The sequence below is a fragment of the Cololabis saira genome, chromosome 8 (genome assembly GCF_033807715.1).
Source record: "Cololabis saira isolate AMF1-May2022 chromosome 8, fColSai1.1, whole genome shotgun sequence".
Taxonomy (NCBI): domain Eukaryota; kingdom Metazoa; phylum Chordata; class Actinopteri; order Beloniformes; family Belonidae; genus Cololabis; species Cololabis saira.
Genome location: NC_084594.1, coordinates 43,513,917 through 43,541,257, shown reverse-complemented (window position 1 = coordinate 43,541,257; position 27,341 = coordinate 43,513,917). Strand labels below are relative to the sequence as shown.

Here is a 27,341-nt window from a genome sequence, read left to right as displayed (position 1 = left end):
GACGACAGAACACTGAGACTGACTCATAAAAATCAGACCTATTTAAAAACATTAAGGCAGACAAATAAACTGATGTTCCTATGACAACAGTGGGACATTTCATTCAGAGGCTTAGGCTCCACAGGACTGTAGATAAACCTCCCTGGACGTGGACAAGAGGACAACTGAGGACAGACTGGTCACCATTTATGTTATCTGTCTGAAGAGTCCAGAACAACTTAAGAGATTCAAGGTGACCTCCACCGTTGGAACCAAAGTGGACCACCGAGGATAGGGTTGCCAACTCCCTGAAAAATAAGGGACACCTCACCGGCAGGGCCGGCCAACCCCATTTCCCCCTCTTTTTTTTTTTCTATTTTTTTTTTTTGGGAGTGAAATTTATTTTTTAACTATTTGACTCAAACCTGAGTTGAATTAGATGCATATTTTTGAATGCCATGAAAACTAATTATCCAGCCATTCACTTTAATACAAAATGAACTGAATAAAATAAGTATCTTTTCTTAAACAGAAACCTGTCCTGCTTAACTTAAAATTGTATAAATTAATATAAAACAATAGAAAGAAAGCAGAACATCCATTCTGTAATACAGGATTTGAATATTGTGATAAAGTCCTTTATTTTCTGTAATGCAAAAATGTCATACATTCTGGATTCATTACAAATCAACTGAAATATTGCAAGCCTTTTATTATTTTAATATTGCTGATCATGGCTTACAGTTTAAGAAAACTGAAATATCCTATCTTAAAAATTAGAATATTCTGGGAATCTTAATCTGAAACTGTAAACCATAATCAGCAATATTTCAGTTGATTTGTAATGAATCCAGAAAGTATGACATTTTTGTTTTTTTAATTGTATTACAGAAAATAAAGAACTTTATCACAATATTCTTATTTTCTGAGTCCTGTAGTGCACATTTTTAGTGCAACAACAAACGTGCAAACAGAAAGTCTGTAGAAAACTTGTAAACATATTTGTGCCTCAAAGGCCATGACTGTAGCTACAGTTGTAGTAAAACAGGAAACAATTTAGGAACTCAACAGCTCAATGCCATTCTCCATTGTCATTTTATGATAACTTTTTGACTCTCAGTAATACGGGACAAAGTGCGTCCCTTTTCAGCTCAATACGGAATGCCTACTTTAGTTTATAAATACGGGACGATTCCGTTTTTCAAGGGACGGTTGGCGACACTAACCGAGGAGGACTGAGACCTGCAGTCTGGAGAAGAAACCCTTCAAGTTTGAGGACAAGAACCCTGTCTGCAGGTGCACAAGTCTTGTATCGATCACTGGACTGAAGCCATCAAAAGGTTGAGAAACCAAGTATGAAGTTTAGGTTGAGTCATTTGTCCAGACCAGTTTCCAGACCCGCTTATTCCTCCCAGTTCCATCATTGATGGGTATCTACTTATTAGTCCACGTCTTTAATGTAATTTGCAAAAAATCCAAGTGAAATGAAATGAAATAAGGAGCCTTTGGCGTCTTGGTGAGTATTCAGTTTATTCTGTAAAGATTCAGAACTGTAGAAAGGATGATACAACAGTGCTTTATGATTCATAAAAGTTTAAGTGATCATTAACACCATAAGTCCAGATTCCATTTATGTTAAACCAAAATAAATTTGTAACATTCGACACAAGTGCATACACTGCTGGTAGGAGATGAACCTCCAATTTCACTTTGGATGGTATAGCACCGTTCTTAGCTATTAGCAGCTTAACAAAGATGCAGCTTTCATGTAGTGACTGTGTGTTCAGGAACAAGAAAGGTCAGAGGAGAGCAGGCCTCCCCCCATTTGGCTCTCTAGCTAGCACGATATCTCACTCTGTCAGTGTTTCTGGATCAAATCGGTAATTTTGCTTTTGAACAGCGTTTTTGCCAGTAACAATATTTGATACAATTACAGCTTAAACATCTCCAAGTGTACAGAAAGCAGCAAGGTTTTTTTTTTTAGTTTTTTTTTTTTTTTTCTCCACAGATAATAGACCAACAGTGACCATCAATGCACTGTCGCTTTTTTTTCTTTTCTCTGGACAGCAGAGTAGCTGGAAAGCGAGGTGATGGACAGACGCGTCATCTAAACACACGGACAGAGCTGAGTAAGGCAACGGTAGCGTGGCAGCTGCTGTTCAGGTTGCAGGGCAGTGTAGTGTATCGATCCGGACACAGCTGTCAATACCTTTACTGTGAAGCTGGGTGATTTTGAGCATCGCTGTCTTCATTAGTGCATCGTATATAGTCTCTTGCGTGTAGCTGAACTGCAAAGTGATCACCAACATTAATACAGATCTAAATAATAAAGAAGTTTGATTTCATTTGGACTTACAGTGACTATAGAAGAGTAAATAGGACTGAAAAACCAAATAACGGAAAAAATAAAGTTCAAGGCAGTGCTGAAGTACTGGTTGCTCTAAAAAAAAAACAAAAAAAAAACATAAAATATCAGAAAGCCAACAGTAACATTTCCTTGACACATCTTTTTTTGTCCAGTCGGTACAAACCCTCGTTTATAGTGCAGTTTCAATCATATACTTATGTCTCCCTGTGGCCCGAGAACGACGTCTCCCGGCCCCTTCCTAATCTGTCCTCGCTCATTCAAGTCACTTTTCCAGTCAGTGTGCGTGTCATCTTTCTTTCCTTTGATCCCTCGCGCTGATCTCGTTGTGCATCCCTCCCCACACAACCACAAAGAAGCATGAAAGGCTGAAACATCACAGGACTCAGAGGTGAGAAGTTCTTTCTTTTTGACGGTGGCAGGAAGTGATGGCAGATGGAAGAAGAAGAAGAAAAAGAGGAGGAGGAGGAGGAGGAGGAGGGTGGGGGGTATTCACAGTTACAGTCAGAGTCCAACCGTCCAGCTACAATCACATCTGCTGTCATTTTGAACACACTTCTCTCTTTTTTTTTTTATTTCTTTTTTTTCTTTATCTTAAGACGTGGGCAGGAGAGCAGGAAGTGTCAATCAGGTTCGTGGGGCGGGACCCGGGCCTGCTCCGTCACACCTCCAGCAGCTCCATCCTCAGGCGGTCCCTGTCACCAACACACAAGCAGAGACGTGCCACGAGAGGTCAGTTCACCCTGCCCAAACCTGAAACCCATGCACTAAAAAGAATGTACAGGGCAGTGACTTACTGGAATATACTTCCAGAAAATCTTATTTCATCTAGTGGCAGAGTTGAAGCTTCAAGAGGAGACGAAGAAAGGAAGTTCAAAAGAAACTGGTTGTTTTAGATTGTGTCTAATGGTTTTAGCGTATTGATTTAATTGAGTTAGGTGTTATATAAATAAACATATTTTCTTGTTCTGCATTTAATTTCAATTTTTTGTATTTTATTTTGCTGAAGTTTTGTGACATTTCCGCTTATTTTCACTATTTATTTTTACATTTTCTTCTATTGAAATACGTTTTTTTGTTTTTGTTTTTGTATTTGCCTCATTTAGTATGAACTTATTTATATTTAGTTGTACTTGGATTTGTCTTTAATCTATCTGTTTTTGGTTGGTATTTGTTTTGTTTTTTTGTTTTTTTTGTTTTCATTTTTTTCATTCAGGAAAATTCATTTTCTTTTTTTCATTGTTTTCTGCTTATTATTATCTTTAGTTTTTATTTGTTTTTGTTTTTTTTGTCTTGTTTTTCTTTTTAGTTGTTGTTCTTTGTACTTGTTATCTACTTTGTTTTATTCTGTTTAACTAACAACATTGTATATTGTAAACTTAAACTTTATTTATTTATATAGCACCAAATCATACAGTATGAATGCAACACATGGTGCTTTACATGCAGAATAAAATAACAACACACAGAGTAAGCGGACTGGTGACATGGCTTAGCACTAACGATCCAGGTGAGGAAAACACTACCTATGGGTGGCCGTCCACACCGAGAGGCTCCACCGACCATGACCACAAGGAGCATCGCCACAGAGACCCCCCCAACCCGGACAGACCAGGACAGACCCCACACAGAAGGTGGAGTCCCTCCCCCAGCTACCCAGGCCTGAGGGACCCCCATGACGACACCCCCATGGGCAGAGCAGGCACACCTCCCAGTTTGGACGACCCCCCTGAGGAAACATTTGTATTGTACTGTAAAAGTTTTATAGAAATGTATATTTGTACGGTTGGACCCCAGGAAGAATAGTTGCTGCTGAGGCAGCAACTAATGGGGATCTGAAATAAATAAATAAATAAATAAAAGACTGGTTGTGTGACGGTCGTGTGCTTGGTAAAACATGCCTGCGTACGTGCTTGCTCGTCTCTCTGAAATCCTTTCCACCAAAGACAATTGCCATGATTTATTCACGTATATTAGCATGCGCTCCCATCTATAATTCAGAGGCTTGACTCGTGCTTGTCTAAAAATAACTTCTCAAACGCAGACCTTTGATTGCCTGAACGAGCTGCTCAGCAGGAGCACCTGAGCTGCTGCTCCTGCCTCCTTTCTACTGTACATCACGCTACAAACAGCCTGTCATGCTTTCATCCCCCCCCCACCAGACGTGTCAAGTAACAAAGCACAAATACTTTGTTAGCTTAAGTAGAAATTTTGGTTAGCTATACTTCACTGGAGTAATTATTTTTCAGACGACTTTTTACTTTTACTCCTTACATTTTCACGCAATTATCTGTACTTTTTACTCCTTACATTTTAAAAACAGCCTCGTTACTCTATTTCATTTCGGCCTTTAAAAACAAACTATCCAGTTAAATTGCTCCGTCCGGATAGAGTGAATTTGGTTGTGGTTGTTTCAGATGTTCTTGTCCAGTTTGGTTCTTACATCCGTTCCCTCAGATTCCTGCAACTAAACTTGGATGTACATTCCAATAAAGGTTAGGATAAATGATAACATGCCTCTGAAGTTTGACTTTTTGCACCATTACAATACTTATAGGCAACTAGTCATCATATCTGCTGCTCTCTGAAACACATGTTAATGCTCAATAGAACACATATATGGTTCTTTAATATATTTGCATTATACTAAGATGCATTCATTTTCAATGGCTTTTGTCCTTAATGCCTTTTTCCCCTTACATTACTTTTACTTTTATACTTTAAGTAGTTTTGAAACCAGTACTTTTATACTTTTACTTGAGTAAAAAACTTGAGTTGATACTTCAACTTCTACAGGAGTATTTTTAAACTCTAGTATCTATACTTCTACCTGAGTAATGAATGTCAATACTTTTGACACCTCTGCCCTCCGGTTACTCCGGCTGGTAAACAGCTCCAGGCTCTGGCGGCTCACGTACCTGTCCTGACTGATGTCGGCCTGCTGTCCGTTGAGCGACTGACTGGCCCCCGGCTGCTGGTGGTCCTCCGCCCCCTGGGACCAGGGGTCCTGCGACCCCCCCTGTCCCGCCTGTGCCGACTCCTCGGCTCGGTCGTGCTCCCCGCGGCCCCTGAACCCCGCCGGAGCCGGCGGCGGTGAGCAGGGATCCTGCCACCCCGCCTGCAGGCCCGACTTCAGGCCCGCTTCCATCTCAAGGTGCTTGTTGGCGTCTTCCTCCACCAGCTTCTTTTTGGCCGCCGGCGGCCCCACGGGCGCCTTGGCCTCCGCTTCTTCGGGGCCCCCGGGGCCTTCGGATTCAGCGGCGGGCCGCTGATACGTCTCCAACCACTTCAGCTGGCCGTTCTTGTGGCTGTAGCGGCTGTCGCTGAACCAGCGCACCACCTCGGACTTGGGCAGGCCCGTCTGGATGCCCAGCTCCTCGTACTGCAGGCTGCTGGGCCAGCGGGCGCTGGAGAAGGCCTGCCGGAGGACGTGCAGCTGCTGGGGGGTCTTGGCGCCCCAGGGCGGGGAGAAGGACGTGTCCGTCTCAGACTTGTGTTCTTCATGTACGGTCTCAGATGTGGTCTCGGGTTCGCTCCTCTTCAGCCTCCTGAAGCTGACCTTGACGGGCTCGGCCGCGAGGTCCGGGCCGCCCCGGTCCTCCACCACCGGGTCCTCCTCCCGGATCAGCTGCTGCAGGATGGACATGCCCTTGGTGGGAAACTCTTTACCGTTACCCTCGTCTACACTGGACGAGGTGCTTTTGGTGATGACGGTGGTGCTGGTGCTGTCAGTTGAGAAGGTGCTGGCGTGGCTCTGGTTGGAGGTGCTGTCGCTGCAGGAGGAGTCGGGCTCTTCACTCACCCCCCCGCTGCTGTCCGTGTACGGGGTGGGCTTGAGTTCCCCGTCGGGCCTCTCGGCGTGGCCCGGCTCTGCTGCGCTCACGCCGCCGCCGTTGTGATTGTTGCAGGCGTTGTTGGGTTTGCTGGTGATGCCGGCGATCACTGGACCGGCGGCGCTGTTTGCAACGTTTGATCCGAGTAGTAAACTGTCACTTGTCACTGGTTTGCTGCCATTGGCGTCGGGAACACAGTGCTCACCGTTATTGCTGATACGGGCGGAGCAGGTGGCGGTACCGTCGTTGCTGTTGGTCTCCACACCATTGGTGCTGCTGGAGCGGCTGCCGTTGCCCCCGGCAACCCCTCCGGCCACGTCCAGCCCGTTGCTCCTCTCCGGCTCCACAGTGGCTTCAGTGCTTTGGGTTGTGACCTGCGTTGCTCTGACGACGGAGGGGAACTTTGGGGAGACGACCGGAGTGGAGTACGTGAGCCTGGTGACGTTGGGGTTGCTGGACATGCTGGCTTGCGTGGCGATGACTCTGACGGGCGGTGGTTTTATGCCCGATGGAACTTTGGCCATCCGGAAATGTGGTCCTCGTGCGCCCGGGTGAGCGGTGATGGTGTGGTGGCTGACGATGTTTTTCACCTGCCTAGACGGCGCGGGCTGCTTTTGAGGGGCTCCGCCTTGGAACACGGTGTTGAACATCTTCCGCCGCGCCTCTTCGATCTCCTCGGGAGACCAGCTGATGCCCTGCTTGAGCCTCTGGGCGGTGAACCACAGTTTGATCTGCTCCTCGGGGAACTCGGAGACCACGGTCAGGTAGCAGAGCTCGGCTTTGGTTGGGTACGGGAACTTGCCAAAGGATGTCTTGAGAAAGCTGCTGGTGTCCATGGCGGCATCGTAGGTGGGGATGCTGCTGAGAGGGATCATCACTTTTGGAAGATCTTTATTACAGTTCGAGGAGGAGGAGGGGGAGTAAAGGGAGGGAGTGTGCTGGTGAAAGATTTGGTTGGACACTGTCGTAATCACATGACTGACAGCGGTCCTCGGCATAGAAGGGGTGCCAGAAATACTGAGAGCCCCGTTTTGGAGTTCAGGCACATTAGTAAGCATGCTGGGGTCCACGTCCTTTCCAGTGTCGAGCTTCCGTACCTCCACAGTGTGAGAAACCACTATCTTCTTGTGCTCCCCCTTGCCTTTCATCATCTTGGCGATTGGCGTTTTGGTGAAGGAGATCCCAGATTCTCTGCAGTCCTCTCCACTGTCCGCGAAGAGGCTCTGCTCCACGGTCGTCACCCCGTCTCTTCTGTTGACGCTCAGAGAAGCCGTGACCAAGCCCTCCATTATCTTGGGGTGGGCGTTAGCATTGTGCAGTGCGAGAGCCTCGAAGCGGACGACGGACACCCCACAGTTCAGGCAGTAGAAGGTGGGCTGGGCCCTGAAGTCCAAGTGGCAGTTGTGCATGTGATCCAAGAAGTAGTTGAGATCTCTGGACTCGAAACGGCAGGTGACGCAGCCGTACGTACCTCCTTTCTGCGTCTCGCTGCCCGACTCCGACCTGGAGGAGCCGTGAGAGAAGTGGCCGGAGTCCTCCCCGGAGATGCTGAGGATGCTGTCCTCCGGGATTGTGGGGAGGAGCTCCGGGAGCGAGCCCAGGATGATTTCTTCACGCACATGTTTGGACTTGGATGGTATCATGCAGGGCACGGTGGATTTCCTCTTGCTGGCCATGTTGCAGCCGGGTGTAGATGGAAGCGTGAGTGGTTGCTTGTCCGGTGTGATGAGAGCGGAGGGCAGGTGGAGAGTGGGCGGGGCTGGATGGGGTCGAGCGTCATGGACCAGCCACTATCGTGTCACAGTGTTTCTTCATGCCTTCTGCCACTTTATGATCCTGTCACATGGACAAGTTTACCGCTCCCAGGAAACCTAAGAGGATCATACAAAAATAGAGACTGTTGGCATATTTTCATTAGCAGGCAACACAACAAAGAATTTCTCATCATCCAAATATCATCTATAACCCTGACGTACCAGGTATGAAAAGTTGATGGATAATAATCACGCAGAGATTTGTAATCACACTTTGTTTTGAACAAACGTACAGGCTGCTGGGCGGTAAAGGCCAAGGAAAGCTTTGCTAGGAGGAATACGAGGTTTCCTCAAGAAAAGCCACAACGACGTCTCCCGGTGACTCGCCTCTGGTTGGTCGTAGCGTTGGCCGACTGCGTGTAGAGGCAGTTTGGTAAGCGGCCGCTGTTCTGCCAATTTCTGCTGCTTTGCCAAAAAATTCTCCCTAATGGTTTTCTACCTTTGTAGAGCAACAATTTTACTGTGTTTTACTCCCTAAACCACTTCCTTTTCCCCCAAGTGGTCCTTGTCTCTTACCAGGCCGTCCTTGTAAATAAGAATGTTCTTAATGACCTGCCTGGTTAAATAAAGGCCAATGACTGAATGAATATCAAATAAAGCGATAGAATTGTTGTTTTTTTTCTCTTTATCGTATAATGTTCACAAAGTTTAATGCAATTCATGTCATGGGTAGTGTATTTTGAAGGATCGAATACTCAACATCCCATTTATCAATTTTACATCGTGCAAGAAATGATGCAAACTTTGAAAATCGACTGTGCGCATGCGCAGAACCACAAAGTAGCATTTCTGGGCAGGTAGCATGGATTGGCAGAACACCGCTGTGCCGGCCCTTGGACAGGGAGGACGTATTGAGGATGGCTTTCAGACCTACACCTTTCTAGATGGACCGGATCAGTGAATGAACGGGAACCCGTCGTGGGCTGAGCTGAATGGTACCGACCCGCATCGATCACACGGTTCTGGAAACCACAAATATGCACAACATGCCAGGAGATAGCCAGTAATGGGCCTGGGTGGCACTGGCACACCCACATCACTCACGGGCCCTCCCAGACAACTTTGATCAAAATACATGTTTCACATGAGCATATTCTACAGAAAAGAAAAGGTATAAATATAAACGTGATTTGTTGTTGACTTGTGTTCAGCCTTTTTTTTTTTTTTCTTCTGATTAAAACTGAACTTTTGAAACAAGTTGTAGGGATTAAGCCTCGGGACAAAATTGATTCTCTGGTTCCGACAGATTGAGCTGCCTTTATCCAGCAAGCTAGCCGGCGTTGCAGCCGACTTTATCGCCAGAACAATGGCTAAACAGAGTTCATTGATTAGTTATTTAAAAAAAACTAAACTTGAAGAAGACACCCCACTGCCAGTGCCTCGGACTGAGTCCACCCAGCCCTATATAGTCCATGTTCCAGACCAGAGATCAGCACCACTCAAGGTGACCAAACTTACTTATAATTTTTGAAAATATCCATGTCTGTAGATGATATTTTGGTATGATAATCCTTCCTGAGTGGCAGCTGGATCATAGTTATCAGCTCATGAAGTTACCCACCCCTTCAGGATAATTGATGATTCTAAATTGGGCATTATACATTTCCTGAATCCTTATGGTTGTGAGTATTCCAGTTTTTGTTTTTTTTGTATTTTGTGTCTCTAATGTTTATAAAACTAAGCTGGTTCCTTATCTCATTGTTATGTCCTTTATGTCGTGTATTTGCATGATAAAGACTAGTTTGTGACATTAGTGGCTATATCATTTCATAGGAGCCTAAGCCTTCTACTTAAGGCTCACAATGACCTGTAACAATGATATATTATTGGTATATTATACATTTCCTGAATCCTTATGGTCCTGTGAGTATTCCAGTTTTTGTATTTTGTGTCTCTGTTGTTCCTAGTTGACACAGGGCTAAAAAATAGTATATCATTTAGGCGAAAATTATCTAAAAATGTGTGTTGTTTATAGTTTAAAGAGCTGCAGTGACCTCTATGTTGGTTGGAAAGATTCACATCTTAGCTTGAATGAATGCTTAAAAGGTCCCCTTTAAAATGATACCAAAGACAATATTGTGAAACATTGACCGATTTCCTGTACATGAGTCTAAACCAGGACATGCAGCAGCATCTAAAATGTAGTTTTCTGAAGGGGGTGTGTAACTTCATGAGCTGATAACTATGATCCAGCTGCCACTCAGGAAGGTTATCATACCAAAATATCATCTATAGACATGGATATTTTCAAAAATTATAAGTAAGTTTGGTCACCTTGAGTGGTACTGATAAGTGAAATTTTGGGCTCTGGCCCATGGAATATATACATATGTGTGATGTGCTCAGGAGCACGGCTGCTCCTCCACCCGGTCTGGGGAAGCACACGGGCCCAGAGTCAGCCTTGTGCACGTGGTGCAGCCAGCAGCTGACAACAGTGCTGCCGAGGCTTCTACCGCTCCGTCAGTCCCCGTCAGTCCCCCCCCTCCAGCTGCTCAGCCGGCAGCGTGGTGATGCACGTGTGCAAACACACAGCACAGGGATCGATGGGGGAGCCTCCATGAGGAAGCTTCCTGTCTCTCCAACGCTCCCGTCACCAGGGCGGTGGATCCTCGCCGTCGTCCCCATCCTTCCTCGGATTCCTCCACCGCCTTTTCCTACACCCGAGTCCTCTGAGACTGGCGGCTGCACGGAGCAGGTAGCGTGTCAGCTACGTAAAGACATCAGGAAGCTCCACAGCTCTGCAGCTGGGCGGCGTGCGACCTCTGCGTGAACCTCTGACACACACATGCACTCACACAGCCCTGCACACGACCCCCGTCCTCATGTGACATGCTGCTGAAAACTCCCATCACTGCCCTCCCCGGGACGTGGGCTTCTCCTGCAGAATGATCCAAACTCAACATAAACCTGCTCTTTTCCTGTCCTCCTCCCAGCAACGCTCGGCGTCTCGCGCTGCAGAGCCCTGGTTGCAAAGAAAAACATTTCACACATACTTTCAGCACTTTTCCTCGCTCTCTTTTGGCCATATTATCGTTGTGCGCTCGGAGAAACACTTTAGCAGACGTTTATTTTACTGCATCCTCGCGCACGCTGATCCGTGGCCAGCTGGACGGTGAATTAAAGATGAAGCTCTTCCAGAATTAAAACCCTCAAATGACTGTCCAAGAGAACACAATGATCCCAGGCGCGCTGTGACGTCCTGCTTTTAACCAACTCTTTCTAATTTATACTGACAGATGCAGCGTTCTGACAAGAATAGAAAAAAAAACCACCAAAAAGAAAAGTAGGTCACCAGCATCTTATGCTGTAATCCTGCTTCACTGCATCCAGACATGTGCTGCAGTTCTGCATGTTCTGCATGTTCTGCATGTTCCAGGGAGGTCAGACGCCCTCCAACACCCTCCAACACCCGACACGGCAGGTGAGGGCCGATGCCACGCCCCCTCACCCGCCTCACGTCCCCACCCGCCTCACCCACCTTAAGCCGGGCATACACTGTGCGATTATCGACTCGTTTTGAGCCGATTTTCAAGTCGTGCAACTATTTTTTGGATCGGGCCCGATTTTGACCCAATCGTTGGTCGTGCCTCGTGCAGTAAATGTGGGGTAACGACCAGAGAGTAACACCTCACGACGAGCTCGATTCAAAATATCGCACAGTGTATGCTCAGCTTAGGCACCTCACCCATCTCACCCACCTCATTCGCCTAACCCATCTCAGGCGCCTCACGTCCCTACCTGCCTCACACGTCTCACCCACCTCACTCGCGGTCTGCCGCACGACCACAGCAGCACACAGCACCCGAGCAAGCCTCCAAAGGTGAGCATGTTAGGTAGAGAAACCAGGTCACCTATGAGGAGAAGGGGCTGCTTTATCTGCCAGGTGAGACAGGCAGCTGATGAATGGTTCCCCGTGACAAGGCCGGCTGCAGGGTAGACGGTCGCCGAGACGGCCGCGGTCCCTGATGCGTCCTCGTGCCGGCACCGGCGCCGTGGCAACGAGGGAGGACAGCAGTGTATCTCAGCGGGCCGGGGGGGCGGGGGGCATCCAGCATCTGAAGTGAGGAGAGGCAGCGTCGCTCTCAGGCGAGCTTTCTGAACACCCACACTCTCCTTCACTGGACCAAAACCACGTTTGATCCATTCAACTTCTCAAAACAAGCGTTTCAAAACAAATGGGATTAGGCCGGGTTTGAATCCTGGTGGGGTCATTGGTTCCGCCTGACGGAGCAGCAGCAGAGCCTCCCCTGACTCCCTTACACCCCTGACACAGAACAATATTCACATATTACTAATTCATCCCCTATACTTTTGTGTTGTTAGTGGATGTGTGATTCCCCTGGGAGCAGATCGGCTGCAGGACGGCAGCGTGGACTCCTCAGCGCCGCCTCACAACAATAGCAGCTCCGTTTGCAGGAAGGGAGGCGACACTGTGAAGTGGCTGCCAGACATTAAAATTTAATTCAAAGCAGTCCTGTGATTCAGACGCTCAGAAGGAGTCAGGTCACCTACGGATGACACTGACGAACAGAGACGGGTGTTTAGCGGCGCTGCTGTCACATGAACGAGAGCATGATGCCAGGAGGAAGGGGGGCAGAGGAAGAGAGGGCTCACATCTGGGAGGGAAGTGAGAGACGACTGATGGCAGTGACAGGTCGGGCTTTTTCAGGATCGCTCCCTGCTGGCTCGGCTTACGCGCACGTCTCCCCAGACACTCCCTCCTCACCTCTGCAACGTTTAACACCTGAACTGCTCTGAAAGTCAAGGAGCCTCTCGTGGGACGACGAGAAGACATCCTCTCACTCACGACGACACTTGTTTTGTGTGTAATTGACACCGGTCTGCGGCTGTCTTGCCGCTCTGCTTCAATAAAGCTGCAGAGAAGGCCTGCCGTCCCCTGGGGGGGGGGGAGGGGGGGGGACTCCTGGAGATGCATCTGGATGAACAGAAATCGGCTTAGCCGGAACATTTTCTGCCAAATGTCCATTAAATAGATTAACGTCATGTGAGTGTATCAGCTGGACACCCAAATATAAGCCAGGGACGAGCAGCAATTACTGCACAGAGGACGGGCGGGGAACAATGGCGCCTCATTGACACGAGCAACGTGACCCGCCGGCTCGCCGGGCTGAGGGCTGAGGGAGGCTCTGGTCCTGTCAGGGTCTGACAGCAGGGGGCACAGCTTTGGTTGGGGAGGTCGGGGGGGGGGGCCGGGGGGCTTGTGGACGTCACATGTGCTGCAGATCAGCTGGGGTCATCGGGGTCGTCCCTGCAGAGACAGGCCAGTCCACCTGAAGACGCTTTCAGGTGGTTCAGCGTGCCTGAGACGCAGGTGCTGCCCACGTCCTTCCGTCCCTCTCCTCCTTATCACACACACACACACACACACACACACACACACACACACACACACACACACACACACACACACACACACACACACACACACACACACACACACACACACACACACACACACACACTCTCACCTTGACTGCAGCCCCATCCACTGGGAGACCTGTCGGTGGTGCCACTCATGTGTTAACATCGCCATGGCAACCCATCTCTTCCCTTTGCACACACACACACACACCAGTCACAGTCACTTCCGGGGGGGGGGGGTCAGCACCGCAGAACACGCAAAGTCCGTGTTTGACAGGTGGAAATTAGAAAAAACTATTTCTCCAGGAACGGCGGCGGAACACGCACGCACGCGTTCCCGCTGCGCGCCCCCGTCTCAGCATCCTGGTCGGGACGAGCGTGCGTCATGAACACAAGCACGCGGACACCTGTGCAATTCTCCTCTGCAGCCCGAGGCCCAGGTGAACCACACCAATCACGCGCCGGAGAGACGAGCGCGTCCTTCTCCCATCACTTCCTCCAGCGCTGCTGCTGGAGGCTGCTGGATGTTAGATGATGTTGGATGCTGGATGCTGGATATTGGATGTTGGATGTTGGATGCTGGATATTGGATGTTGGATGTTGGATGCTGGATATTGGATGTTGGATGTTGGATGTTGGATGTTGGATGCTGGATATTGGATGTTGGATGGTGGATGTTGGATGCTGGATATTGGATGTTGGATGCTAGATGCTGGATGTTGGATGCTAGATGCTGGATGTTGGATGCTGGATGTTGGATGCTAGATGCTGGATGTTGGATGTTGGATGCTGGATGCTGGATATTGGATGTTGGATGTTGGATGTTGGATGTTGGATGCTGGATATTGGATGTTGGATGTTGGATGCTGGATGTTGGATGCTGGATATTGGATGTTGGATGCTAGATGCTGGATGTTGGATGCTAGATGCTGGATGCTGGATGTTGGATGCTAGATGCTGGATGTTGGATGTTGGATGCTGGATGTTGGATGCTGGATGGATGCTGGATGCTGGATGGATGCTGGATGCTGGATGTTGGATGTTGGATGGATGCTGGATGCTGGATGCTGGATGGATGCTGGATGTTGGATGTTGGATGGATGCTGGATGCTGGATGGATGCTGGATGTTGGATGGATGCTGGATGCTGGATGCGGGATGTTTCACGTGCACGCGTGTATCCGGGTCCAGAGCAGCGCGTTTTGCTGCTGTCCACCCTCAAATTGCAGCCCGGCCCCTGCCACCCTCCCGCGGCCTGGCGCACGCCGGCTCCTGCTCCCCGGACCCGCGGGGAGCAGACCCCCCCTCCACCCCACCGGCACCAGGCAATTCTTCTGGTTGGATCTGTGCAAACATGATGTACTGGGGCCTTCCAGCAGGCCGAGCCCCCGCAGCTGCTCTGGTGCTCTGGTGACAGGAGCAACGCAGGGAGGATGAAACACCAATAAAAGCGAAGCCGCCAGGACGCGCGTCCTTTCTGGAGGAGACGCGGGACTCGCGGCGTTTGCGCTCTGGAGACAGCTCCTGGAGGACCGGTTCGGGAGGTATGCGTCTAACATGAATAAAAACAGTTCGAAAATGGATCTGGTTGGCATTAGATGCTCCTTTTTCCCCCTCTGAACTCAAGGAATGTTATACGCTCCATGTCGGCTAAATCTGCAAATCATGACCATATGACCTCCCTCGGTATTCTCTGGCACCGGGTTCGTTTGAGCAGGGGAGGCGCAAGAAAACCCAAACCCCCACTTACAGCAGCCGCTGCTGCTCCAGTTAGAACAGCAAATCCTGAAAAGCACAGTATTCCAGGTACAGGGGGAGGGGGGTCACGGGGGAGTGGGCGTTCTTGGCCCGCCACTAGTGTCTCTGTATACAAACAGTCCGCTGTGCCGTCAGGAAGACTCCGGGCTGTGCCTAATTGCAGGGAGCCAGGATGAAAGGCAATCCGCCTGGCCTCATTAAAGCGGTTCCGAGAAGGGACACGGGAGACCGTTCCCAGGGACCCACAAAAGGGACTTAGACACCCCCACCCCCGACCCCCCCTCCCTCCACGCACACACTGAACTCGAGCCACCGGGCCGAGCGGAACCGGCCTGCTGAGGATGCACCAGAGCCAGATCTGCCTCCCATTGTGTGTCCGGGCCGTGCACGAATCATCAACCTTTATTTGAATTCGGAGAAATCATTGAGAGCAAACCCTCATTTAGAATGATGCCGAATGTAGGCTATACAACAACCATAAAGAATAATACAATAAAAATAAAAGATAAAAATTAAAAACAATTACAAACATGGGTAAAATGGTCAGCAATTAAGGATTTGAATTGACCAAGCTGAACAAACGTTTCCAACTTCAATGCGTTGCAAAATGTTCCAACTGCCGCGCAGTATAAATGCAGTTTTTCCCAATTCAGTCCGTGGACATGACACTTCCAGCATGAGAAAATCAGAGGAGCGGGTATCTGCCACCTCAATAAGGAGCTAAGGTAATGAGGAAGCCTTCCAATTAGGGCTTTATAAACAAAGAGAAACAATGCCTATCACGTCTGACAGAAAGGGGAGTCCACCCAAGTTTTTATGCATGCAGTGATGAGTAGAATAACTGTCACAGTGATGAATCTTAGAGCTGGGTGATAAACAGCATCAAGTGATTTTAGGGTGGAAGCAGATGCGTGTTGATAAATAACATCACCATAATCCAGAACTGGCAGGTAGACTGCCTCAATAACCCGCTTTCTGCAGGACATAGGGAAAATTTTCTCTGTAGCCTATTTATAAAAATACCCAATAGCTTTGTAACAAGTATGGTAATATGATGCTTGAAAGTAAGTTTTTGATCCAGCCAAATATGTATATTCTGGAACCCTTTCAATATTGCCTGCAAATTAACTACCAGAGTACACAGACGCCCATGCACTGGACGCAACTCGTGTTCGAGGCTACTACGCCCACCCCCGGAGGAAAACACCTCCATGCGCGGCGCGCCGGGCCGCGCTACGCGCCCATGGCTGCAGCCGCTGACCTACATTGTACATAACGAGATAACGTGGTTAAATGGCTGCAGCTCGGCGGGTCCAGACCGTCCAGGGCTCGTCTGGCCGTCTGTCTGCGCGATGGGTCAGTGGAGCGGCTCTTTTGTGACATGGACACTGGAGCCTCACGTTAGTCAGCACAGGTCCCTCCCCTGAAGGCAGAAGGAAACACATGGACCTCGGAGCTGCTGCAAGAGCGCAATGTTTAGTCAGCCGGGGGGAAAGAAAGAAAGAAAGACAGAAAGAAAGTGACCTGCTCCAGCCGATATTTCCTCAAAACAGCCCTCGCTCGATAATCAATAGTCAGCCAGAATAAAAAAAAGCCATGGCTGGCTCAGGCTGGCTCTGGTTTGACTGGATGGGACTGCGTGTGCGAGTGCGAGTGCGTGCTGACAGGAGGAAACTATAAAGAAAATGAATCGAGAAGGAAACATACACGGGCCTTCCTCTGCCATGGCACACCGGGGGACGGAGTGTGAATGCAAGCAAGCAAAGCGATCGATCCTTGAAACATTGATCTGCGCCTGCTCCGTCCCCCCGGCGGCTCCGGGTCCGAGAGACGTCAGCGCGGTCGGCGTCTCCAAAAGTAAAACCCCAACTACGGGCGCTCGCACGCCCGGCGCGGCCGGCCGGCAAAAACGCAAAAGCGCGTTGTGCAATCAAATAAGTACATACGCCACATCGGAGCTCCGGAGCCGCGGAGCCGAGGAGCCGCCACATCGGAGCGCAGATCCCGCCGCGGAGCCGCGGTGCCGCCGTGCGGGCGCAAAGCGGCGGGTCCGCCGCTTTGCGCCCGCACGGCGGCTCCGCGGCTCCGGAGCTCCGTCCGTCCACGAGGCTGCGGGCGGCGATCCGCCACTCTATATAACCTTATATTCCCAAAAACCCTCCACCCCTCCTCCACCTACTGTCGCCATTTTATACATAGGCGACTTCATATAAACTGCCTCCACAACCGCAGCAACCAGATGGAAATCCAAAACATCAAAAGCGAAATATCGTTTCGGCAAACAACTTTGGGGGGTGTGGGGGGGGGATCAGGATCACATCTCGGGCAAATAAACGAGGCGTATTCAGGGTTTTCAGAAGTGTGGATGTGTCCTTACCTCAGCAGTCGGGGGGTGGGGGAATGCAATCCGACATTAATTTATAAATGAATTATATCGGATCGGCTCCGAATCGTTTCGCTTTGGAGAAGAACGGGGAGTCGAGTCGGGGGAAAGCTCTCCTCAAATGAACCCGGTGAACTGGCGTGAACCCGTCAGCGACCACGGCAGGTACATTACATTACATTACGTTACGTTACCGTCCAGCCCCGCGAGCTGCACTGTAAAGGAGAGGGAAAAAAAAGAAGAGAGAAACTGAGGTCGGCAAAGCTGCAGGACGGGGGAGCTCCAAAAAATTATAGCGAGTGTATTTCCTATGAACACGTGACGCGGAGCGTCATCCAAAATCCAAAACCCCTTTCATCTCAAATTTTTTGGAGAGGGGCGGGGAGAGATGGAGATGTGTGTGCATGTTTGCTCGCGAGCGCGCACTCGTAAAAAAAAAAAAAGAGGAGGAGGAGGACAGTGAGCCCGGGTCACTTTTTCGGGTGTGTGGTTTTAGGGGCAACCAGGGGAGATGTGGAGGGGGAGGCTGGGTAGGTCTGGTGTCTGCAGGATCCGACAGGAGTGCAGGGATCTGCCCTGCTGTGCATGGGCTCCATCACCCGCACGCACCTTTACCGCCATTCCAGTAGGCTACATTACTGTCATCTTTTTTTTTTTTTGGGGGGGGGGGGGGGCAAACCCAAAAAACGCATTATAGAGCCACTATGGTCCTCAACGTTGTGGGAATTGTCATTTATTGCTCAGACCTATTCAAACAGCGGTTTACGCACACGCGCAATAACGGAGGCGCACTTTACGCACATGCATCGTGGATGTACTGTAGCATCATTCTCCGTTTCTATACTCAAACACAAGAGCGCACTGTCACTGGGGAGACATTTTCATGAGCTTTCTTTCTTTTTTTTGTCCTCTTCTTCTTGCCTCTCTCTCCACTTTTGTCAGGGCCCCATGTAGCAGGGCTATATTTCTGTGTTATCAGCCTATTGATCATGCGTCGGCTATAAGGACGGGCTGAGGCAAACGTGCCTATTTACAATAGCAGAACACATTTGTTCTAATAGGGTTGGTGGCCCCTGGGGAAGCCGTGCAGGATCTGCTCCCCCACTTTTTTTCTCACTTTTTTTGTGCAATATTAACACTGCTGACCATAATATGAAGAAACGGATGGACCGGTGCGCGCTGGGGCCGTGCGCGCTCGCTGCGACCTCCGTGACCTTGTTGGCCTTCTGTGCCCAAAAAAGCGCCGGGAGCAGCAGCGCGGACCAAAACACGCGGAACACGTTTATGATGAGGGCGTGGCAGGGAAATGAGATCAAATTCATTATAGTGTATGTCGGTGACTCAAAATGGGAAGGATTTTAATCACAAGTCACACGAAGAGGGGGCAACTTTCAGTTACCGCAACAAGGAGGCCCTGGCACCGGTATAACAGGACTCGTTTTTAGGTTTATATTTAAAGATAGAAGTGATTTAGATGTGTGTTCGTGTATAGTGCAACAGGTGGGCGGGCAGGCCCACGCCACGAGGGTGATGTAGCTATGCATGCTGATATCTCTCGGAATGCAACATGTCGGGCCAATCTAATCCTTCCTCGGTACTTGCATAAATGCGCTCTTCTCCCTCCCAGCTCGTCATGACTGGATTCAGATGTTATCTCTGTACGATCAGAAAAAAAGATTATCCGCGCGTGGACGATGAGTCACCCAGCAATAAATTAAAAACTCAATTCGTGCCTGACCTTGTCGTAGCCAGCAGCAATCTGGGATGACTCAACCAAGTTTCCCAATTAATACCTATGAATTATGTGCGCTGTGCGCGGCTGGTTGGACGGGTTGAGAGAGCTGGAGGAGCCAAACCCGTCCCCGCTCACGTGGCTGGAAACCAGCTGCCCTACTGGATTCAAACACATTAACCAGACTTATTGCTCTGATACAGAGCTCTCCAGGAACATACAGGACTGTCTCAGAAAATTAGAATATTGTGATTTTCTGTAATGCAAAAAAACAAAAATGTCTTACATTCTGGATTCATTACAAATCAACTGAAATATTGCCTTTTGTTATTTTAATATTGCTGATCATGGTTTACAGCTTAAGAAAACTAAAATAGCCTATCTAAAAAAAATGAGAATATTCTGGGAATCTTAATCTTAAACTGTAAACCATAATCAGCAATATTAAAATAATAAAAGGCTTGCAATATTTCAGTTGATTTGTAATGAATCCAGAATGTATGACATTTTTGTTTTTTTAATTGCATTACAAAAAATAAAGAACTTTATCACAATATTCTAATTTTCTGAGACAGTCCTGTACTAACAACACGCATTTTTCTGGGACTTAGTGAATGAACCTCCACTGATAAAACTGGTAATTTGTCACGACTTTTATTGTTCTGGTGAAGTTTAAGACTGATAAGCATTGAACTTCCTCGAGTGAGGGCTCCAATAACTGAACCAGCCGACAGAAAAAGATGGAGAAACGTGTTAATTCATCGAGAGAGTAAAAGGCCCACACAGAAATGTAATTTTTGTGATAAAGCTTTAGAGGCGAGTGAAGTTAGATATATCACGAATAAGCGTCGAAGTGAGACGTCTTGCTGACTTGCTGCTCTGTGTGAACAAACCCGAGAGGAGCAGAGCAGTTAGTGGCCACGATGCGTGTTTGCCTCCAAACGAGCCAATCACAGCCGCTCAACGTTTGAGTGACAGCGCGCTCCACCAATCAGAAGACGCCGGTTTTGTTCTGCCACAGGCCAACAGCCAATAGGGATCCGGGATACATATGAACGGAGGAAAAGGGAAAATACAAATGCTCCTGCTGTAGGTGAGAACGTTACCTGTCCTGTCTGTAGGTGGGGAGAGGACGAAGTTACCTGTATACGCAGAGATGGCGCTCTCCCAGTGTCTGGACGAATCCCCGCTGAGGCCGGGCCCGGGGGGCCCGAGGCCGGCCGGGGCCGGGGAGCTGGACCTCCAGGAGGTGTACGACGAGCGGCACCGGCTGGCCCTGGAGCAGCTGCTGTCCGGGGGCCCCGCAGCCTTCACGGGCTTCCTGCGGGCGGAGCGGATCCCCAACTTCCTCTCGGACGAGGAGCTGCAGCGGCTCGGCGGCGCCGCCGTGCCCCCGGCCGGGGCGTCCCTGCTCGGGGAGGACCTGGAGACGTCTCTGCGGGGCTCCCTGGACTGCTCCTCGGTCACATACTTCCCCGAGATGTCCGACCTGGAGCCGCCGGAGCTGGAGCTGGGCTGGCCCGCCTTCACCGCCGGCTCCTACCGCGGGGTGACCCGCGCCCTGGCGCACTTCCAGCCCGGACACGGAGACAGCATCTACCGCTGCAAGGAGGCGGCCCGCCGCATGATCCGCAGCGCCAGAGAGGTGAGGCTCCCCCGGCACAACCATAGGGTCTCCACCTTTCAGAAATAGAAATAAAGGACGCCCCGATTTCAGCAGCGCAGGCGCCAAAAAAAAAGACCCAAAAACGTCTAAACTGCATAAAAATGTGTTTATTTTATATGAAAAAAGAAAATGCTTTGATTTAAAGTTTAAAGTGCTTTAATAGCATTGAACTTGCATGACTGTACAGACAGCCAACCATACTAGTAACTGAAATATCCTATGCTCTGTATGTCCACATCAGCCCAGATGTAGAATATAGCTACAGGTGAAGAATATGGTGTAAAAGTTAATTTATTTCAATAATTCAACTAGAATATGGTGTAAAAGTTAATTTATTTCAATAATTCAACTAGAATATGGTGTAAAAGTTAATTTATTTCAATAATTCAACTAGAATATGGTGTAAAAGTTAACTTATTTCAATAATTCAACTAGAATATGGTGTAAAAGTTAATTTATTTCAATAATTCAACTAGAATATGGTGTAAAAGTTAATTTATTTCAATAATTCAATTAGAATATGGTGTAAAAGTTAATTTATTTCAATAATTCAACTAGAATATGGTGTAAAGGTTAATTTATTTCAATAATTCAACTAGAATATGGTGTAAAAGTTAATTTATTTCAATAATTCAACTTAAAAGGTGAAACTAATATTAGTCTTATTACATGCAAAGCAAGATATGTTAAACCTTTATTTGTTATAATTTTGATGATGGAATTGTTTACTGATTTCATAATATTCTCTAATTTATTTTTTATTTGGGGTTTTCATAAACTGAGCCATAATCATCAAAATTATAACAAATAAAGGCTTGAAATATCTCACTTTGAATGTAGTGGGGAATAATATTTTTGTTTCACCTTTAGTTGAATTTACTACAAATGAAGTTTTGCAATATATTAAAATTTTCCGACTTTCACCTGTATATTATGACATAAATTAATGAGAGCATAATATATGTAACTTAGGCAACTTTTAATTCCCAATTACGGAACAATTCCGTATTTCAAGGGACGGGTGGCAAACCTACCCCCGGCACAACCAGCCCACCATCAGGGCTCTGCAGCCCCGTCCCGGGGTCTGGCTGCAGCTTTCATTTACTTTTTTATATTTTCAGTTTCAGTCCCGTAGCTGTTTGGTATTTATGGGCCTCCGGGCGGCTGCAGCACAACAAAAGTGCGGCTTGTGTGTTTATTCTAAAAAAGGCCTTTTATTATAGGGCTGGGAGACCCGCTGGTGCGTCTGCACCTCCAAACAGGGCAACTCCAGCCCCAAATCTGAGAATAAAGACCACAGTCTTCCCGTAAACTTCAACAAATCAGCCCCAACTTGATTTAATTCAGATTTTTGGGAACATAAACACAGCCAGATTAAGATTGACTTTATTTGAAGCTAAATAGCGGGGGCTTCCTGGTGCTGTTCCTTGTTTCTGAGAGATATCTTCTAGGACCCGGGGCCTGTGCAGGACCTGCGTACCAGATGTGTCTTGACTTGCTTCTATCCCTTCCAAGAAAGCTTGGATTCTCCCCATCATTAAAAATCTTAAAGAAGTGGATTTTGTCTTTGATTTACGGCTGAAAGGTGGGATGTGTGTACTTGTACATGCAGTACATGTGCGGTATGTACAGGACTGTCTCAGAAAATTAGAATATTGTGATTTTCTGTAATGCAATTACAAAAACAAAAATGTCATACATTCTGGATTCATTACAAATCAACTGAAATATTGCAAGCCTTTCATTATTTTAATATTGCTGATCATGGCTTACAGTTTAAGAAAACTCAAATATCCTATCTAAAAAAATTTGAATATTCTGGGAATCTTAATCTTAAATTGTAAGCCATAATCAGCAATATTAAAATAGTAAAAGGCTTGCAATATTTAAGTTGATTTGTAATGAATCCAGAATGTATGACATTTTTGTTTTTTTAATTTCATTACAGAAAATAAAGAACTTTATCACAATATTCAAATTTTCTGAGACAGTCCTGTATGTACTGAGTTGACACCCCAGATAATAGTCCGGTGGTAAAATCCCTCTCTGTTCGTTAAACCTCGCCCATACACCTGGCCTCTCAACCTAAAGTAAGCATCTGCCTCATATCCAGAAAAGCAGAGGTGTATTCCTGACAGAGCAGCTCGGGAGCAGCCAGTTAGACGGAGGGATCTGAAGATGCACAACCGACCTGCAGCCTTAACTGCAGCATGTGAAATTCCAGTCCTCCGTGAGAAAAAGGGGAAGATTTAGCAAAGATAAATAAATAAGCGGAGAACAAAACTGCAGTGCACCCATTTTTCTCCCATATAAAAGTCATTGTTTGCTGACCGAGCGTCATGGCTAATTCCCATGGCAACGCAGCACAGTGAATGGGAAGCTCATTAGCACACAGATTAAGGTGAGGTCCTCAGCTCTGAGTGGACGAGGTCTTGTATGTGACAGTAACACTGCTGCTGCTGCTGCTGCCCTGACGGGAATGTTATTTAATTACCGCTCTGATCCCTCGCTGCAGGTCATCGCCATAGTGACAGACTCCCTGACAGACCTGGACATCTTTAAGGATCTCCAAGAAGCGTGCTCTCGCCGCAGAGTCCCCGTGTACATCCTGCTGGACCAGGCGTCTGCTCCGGGCTTCCTGAAGATGTGCAGGAATGTGGACGTGCGGCTGGACGACCTGCAGGTACGTGGCCGGGTGGGTTCCTGTGGGTGCAGCCGTGTGGGTGCCGCATTAAAACACGTCCTCCGTCTGGCAGGATATTATTAATATGATTGATCAGATATTAGGCAAAAAGTTACCAATGGATCCAAGGTTTTTTATTCTGGGTATATACCCAACTACGCCAAAATTACAAAATAAAGAATCTAGACTTGTAGATATATGTTGATGCACCAACAATTGGAAGGTGGATTAAAGAGATGGCTTTAAACATGGCAATGGAAAAGATAACTTACATTATTAGACGGAAGCAGCATGTCTTTGACGACATCTGGAGACCTTTTATATGTTTTTTAAGACATGATACTAATGTTGGTAACTTAGTTCAGCAGGAGGAGGCTCAGAGGGAGTAGAATGTCCATGTGGGGTGATATAATGGCCTGAAAATGTTCTTGTAATACATCAATGTCATAACTGATCTCAATATTTGTATGCATGTATTTGTATGTATGTCTGTATTCACACGGGCATGCGTATACTGTACATCACATCCAGGGTACTTATTTAATGGATATCTATGTTTAAGTGTTTCTTAATCAATACTATATCTATTAATGTTTTTCCCCCTTTTGCCCCTTTTTTAAAAAAATTTTTAAAAATTATTTTAACCCATTTTTCTTATTCTGTCTAGGGGACGAGGGGATGGGAGGGAGAACGGGGAGAAAAAAGTTTGCTTTGTTGCCTGTAACAGTGACTGATGTTTGTCTTGTTGGAAACTGCAAACAAAAATCTAATAAATACATTTAAAAACATTAAAACCCGTCCTCCATGTCTCCAGGACATGAGGGTGCGGACCATCACGGGTACGACCTACTACACCAGATCTGGAGCCAGGATCACGGGGAAGGTCCACGAGAGGTTCATGCTGATTGATGGGAACAGGGTGGCGACGGGCTCCTACAGGTACAGCCGTCAGGCTCGTGGGATGATCTGCATGTTGTTGTCGTGCAGGTGCAGCCCAGAGCTGGATCTTCCTTAAATACTTACCTGCTGTACTCTACTGCCCTTATCTTTTAACAACTTGTGCTTTTTATTATTTTACCTCTTTTCTTATCATTTATTTCATTTTATTTGTTATTTAAGCATACTCTTAAATTAAAAACGTATGATTTTTGAAAACCGCGAGAAGTTATGGATAAGCCCTGAATGCAGGCATTGTGGCGTAGAATTGTCACATTGGTTAGATTGACCGCGAGAATCAGCACAGATTACTTTTGTAATACTGTATTTGACCCGGTATTTGTACGTTTTGACCGTATAGAAACGTAATTCTTGCCATTGTAAGAATGAGATGTACCTGCTGGACTTTACTGCCCTTACTTTTTAACAACTTGTGCTTTTTTATTATTTTACCTCCTTTTTTCTTATCATTTTATTTCATTTTATTTGTTATTTACTGTTTAATTGTGTCTTTTCGCTTTTTTTTTTTCCTTTTTTTTTTTATTCAGATCAATAACCAAAGTAACAATGGTACATACATCTTTATAACTATTTAGAAGAAAAAAAAACAATAGAAAGATCACTACATTCAGTGACCGTAGTGTACCAAGTATCACGAAAAGAAAATCACAAGTCAAAGATTTTTCCCCCTTTTTTTTTTTTTTTTAACCCCTCCAACATAGAAACATAAAAAGACAATAAAAATAAATGGATATAAAATTATTGCAGGATAAGAATTAATTACGCAAAAAAAAAAGAATAGAAAATAAATAAATAAAAAGAAATAGAAAAAAAAAAAAAAGAAAACAGCTCACTAAACTATTACTCTAAACACCATAATGCAAATAGTCTTTTTGCTTTTAATGTTGATGTAAAGCACTTTGAATTACCTTGTGTTGAATTGTGCTGTACAAATAAACTTGCCTTGCCTTCTGCTGACCCTGTTTTTAACTGCTGGTTCTCGTGCAGGTTCAACTGGACCGACGGTAAACTGAACAGCAGCAACCTCATCGAGCTCTCTGGTCAGATAACTGAGAAGTTTGATGAGGAGTTCCGCATCCTGTACGCCCAGTCTCAGCCGGTGACTCCCGGCGCTGTGTTGGAGCAGCTCCTGCTCCAGCAGGCCCCCAGCCCGGCCCCCCGTGCCGCACCCAGCCCCCGTGTTCCCCCCAGCCCCGCCCCCCGTGCCGCTCCCAGCCCGGCCCCTCGCGCCCCACCCAGCCCCCGCACGCCCAGGCCTGCACAGCCGGCCTGTCTGACCAGCACGCCCACCCGTACGCCCAGGCCTGCACAGCTGACCAGCACGCCCACCCGTACGCCCAGGCCTGCACAGCTGACCAGCACGCCCACCCGTACGCCCAGGGCGTCAGTGCTGCAGGCTGGGCGGGAGGTGGGGGCCCCGGGGACCCCGGGGGCCGGTGGAGCCGGGCCTGGGTCCGGCCCCTGCAGCGAGGACGGGGACTGGGCCGTGCAGCCCCTCCAGGAGGAGATCCTGGCTGGCAGCCCCACTCTCCAGGTCTCTGCAGAGCAGCTCGCAGAAGACGACGCCCCGGCGACCCCTGACCCCGTCTCCCGCCACGCCTGGACCCAGACCAGCTGGTCGGGGACGGACGGCTCCGCCCAGACCGACCTCAGCCCCGGCCCGGTCCAGGAAGGCTCTCCCGGCCCTGCCCGTGTCAGACGCAGCCCGCCCGGCCCCGGCCCTGCAGACGCTCCCCTGCAGGAAAGCTTCCACAAGCTGAGCCGGGAGCGCCAGCACCACTACTCCGCTATCCGCTCCAAGCTGGAGCACATGGTGGACACGATGTCCCGGCGCCGCCAGCTGGCCGACGTCACCAACCTGAGCCCGGGGCTCGGCGCCGGCGGCCGGCCCAGGACACACAAGGACCCGGGCCAGGAGCCCGGCCCCCGGCTGCCCGTGGACGGCCTGGGGACGGGCACGTGGCCCAGGGCCAGGTGTGTGCACTAGCTCGCCCGGGCCGCTGGAGCGGAGCAGGCGGGGCACCGAGGAGCCGCTGCTACAATGATGTTTATGCCGTTGCTTTCCTTCGGTGGCCACTTTTTCTTTCCTTCTCATACGGTTTCCTGAACGGGTCGGAGCCTCTTGTGGAGGAAGGACATGAGACTTTCAGCTGGGATCAATGTTCTGAACAAACCTGGACCAAAGAGGTGTGGACAGATGTGTGTGTATATGAACAAATACTTGTAAACCCTGTCCTCCTCGGTCTGGACCGGTCTGAGTGAGACGTCTACTGCTGTAAACCTGCCCGGCCTGCTGTACCAACATCCCCAGACCCTCGCTCTCACGGGAACGCCAACATAAATAAAACAGCCCTTTGATCCGTTCTCATCTTGGTTTCACATTTCCTCTGTTTCTTCCAGTTTACACTTGTTTAAATTGCACCTGAAAGAAAATGTTTCTCAGTGGTTCTGGGTGTGGAGGAGGTGGGCCCAGGCCCAAGTGACCTCTGTGGGGCCTCACCTGCCGCCGGCGCCTTCACGCCCCGCGACCTTGGAGCCTCGGGAGGTCGCCGGTCCCGCCGACCTCCCGACCTCCCGAGGTGAATCCTTGGTGCAGCTCTGCTACCGGCTCTGGTACCGGCTCACGGGCAGAGAAGACAGTTCTGCTGCACGCGTACACATACCCAGAACCCAAACGGCAGTTATCTCAAAGCCCGCCAAAAGAAGCATATGCAAACTGAAAAATACACTTGCTAAAATACACTACACAGTACGGGGGGATATGACACATTCCAGTTACGGTGCAGGGAC

At 48.2% G+C, this 27,341-nt stretch overlaps 2 protein-coding genes across 5 annotated transcripts; one reads left to right on the top strand and one right to left on the bottom strand.

Annotated features, from left to right (window-relative positions):
• Positions 1–1,490: 1,490 nt before the first annotated feature.
• zhx3a (zinc fingers and homeoboxes 3a) lies at positions 1,491–20,775 on the bottom strand. Of its 4 annotated transcripts, none has more exons than XM_061728044.1 (3): positions 20,388–20,775; positions 5,263–8,048; positions 1,491–3,039 (listed from the first exon to the last, which is right to left on the bottom strand). In XM_061728044.1, exons 2-3 carry the CDS (start codon positions 7,851–7,853, stop codon positions 3,006–3,008), a joined length of 2,625 nt encoding a protein of 874 aa, XP_061584028.1. In that variant the 5' UTR covers positions 7,854–8,048; positions 20,388–20,775; the 3' UTR covers positions 1,491–3,005. The 4 variants fall into 4 exon arrangements, with proteins under 4 accessions (XP_061584028.1, XP_061584027.1, XP_061584030.1 ...); XM_061728043.1 differs by lacking the exon at positions 20,388–20,775 and adding an exon at positions 17,508–17,864; XM_061728046.1 differs by lacking the exon at positions 20,388–20,775 and adding an exon at positions 16,838–17,020.
• On the top strand, positions 20,373–26,568 carry fam83d (family with sequence similarity 83 member D). Its single transcript, XM_061728318.1, has 4 exons — positions 20,373–20,890; positions 23,427–23,594; positions 24,409–24,533; positions 25,539–26,568. The coding sequence occupies exons 1-4, from the start codon at positions 20,402–20,404 to the stop codon at positions 26,536–26,538; spliced, it is 1,782 nt and encodes a 593-aa protein (XP_061584302.1). The 5' UTR covers positions 20,373–20,401; the 3' UTR covers positions 26,539–26,568.
• Positions 26,569–27,341: the final 773 nt, after the last annotated feature.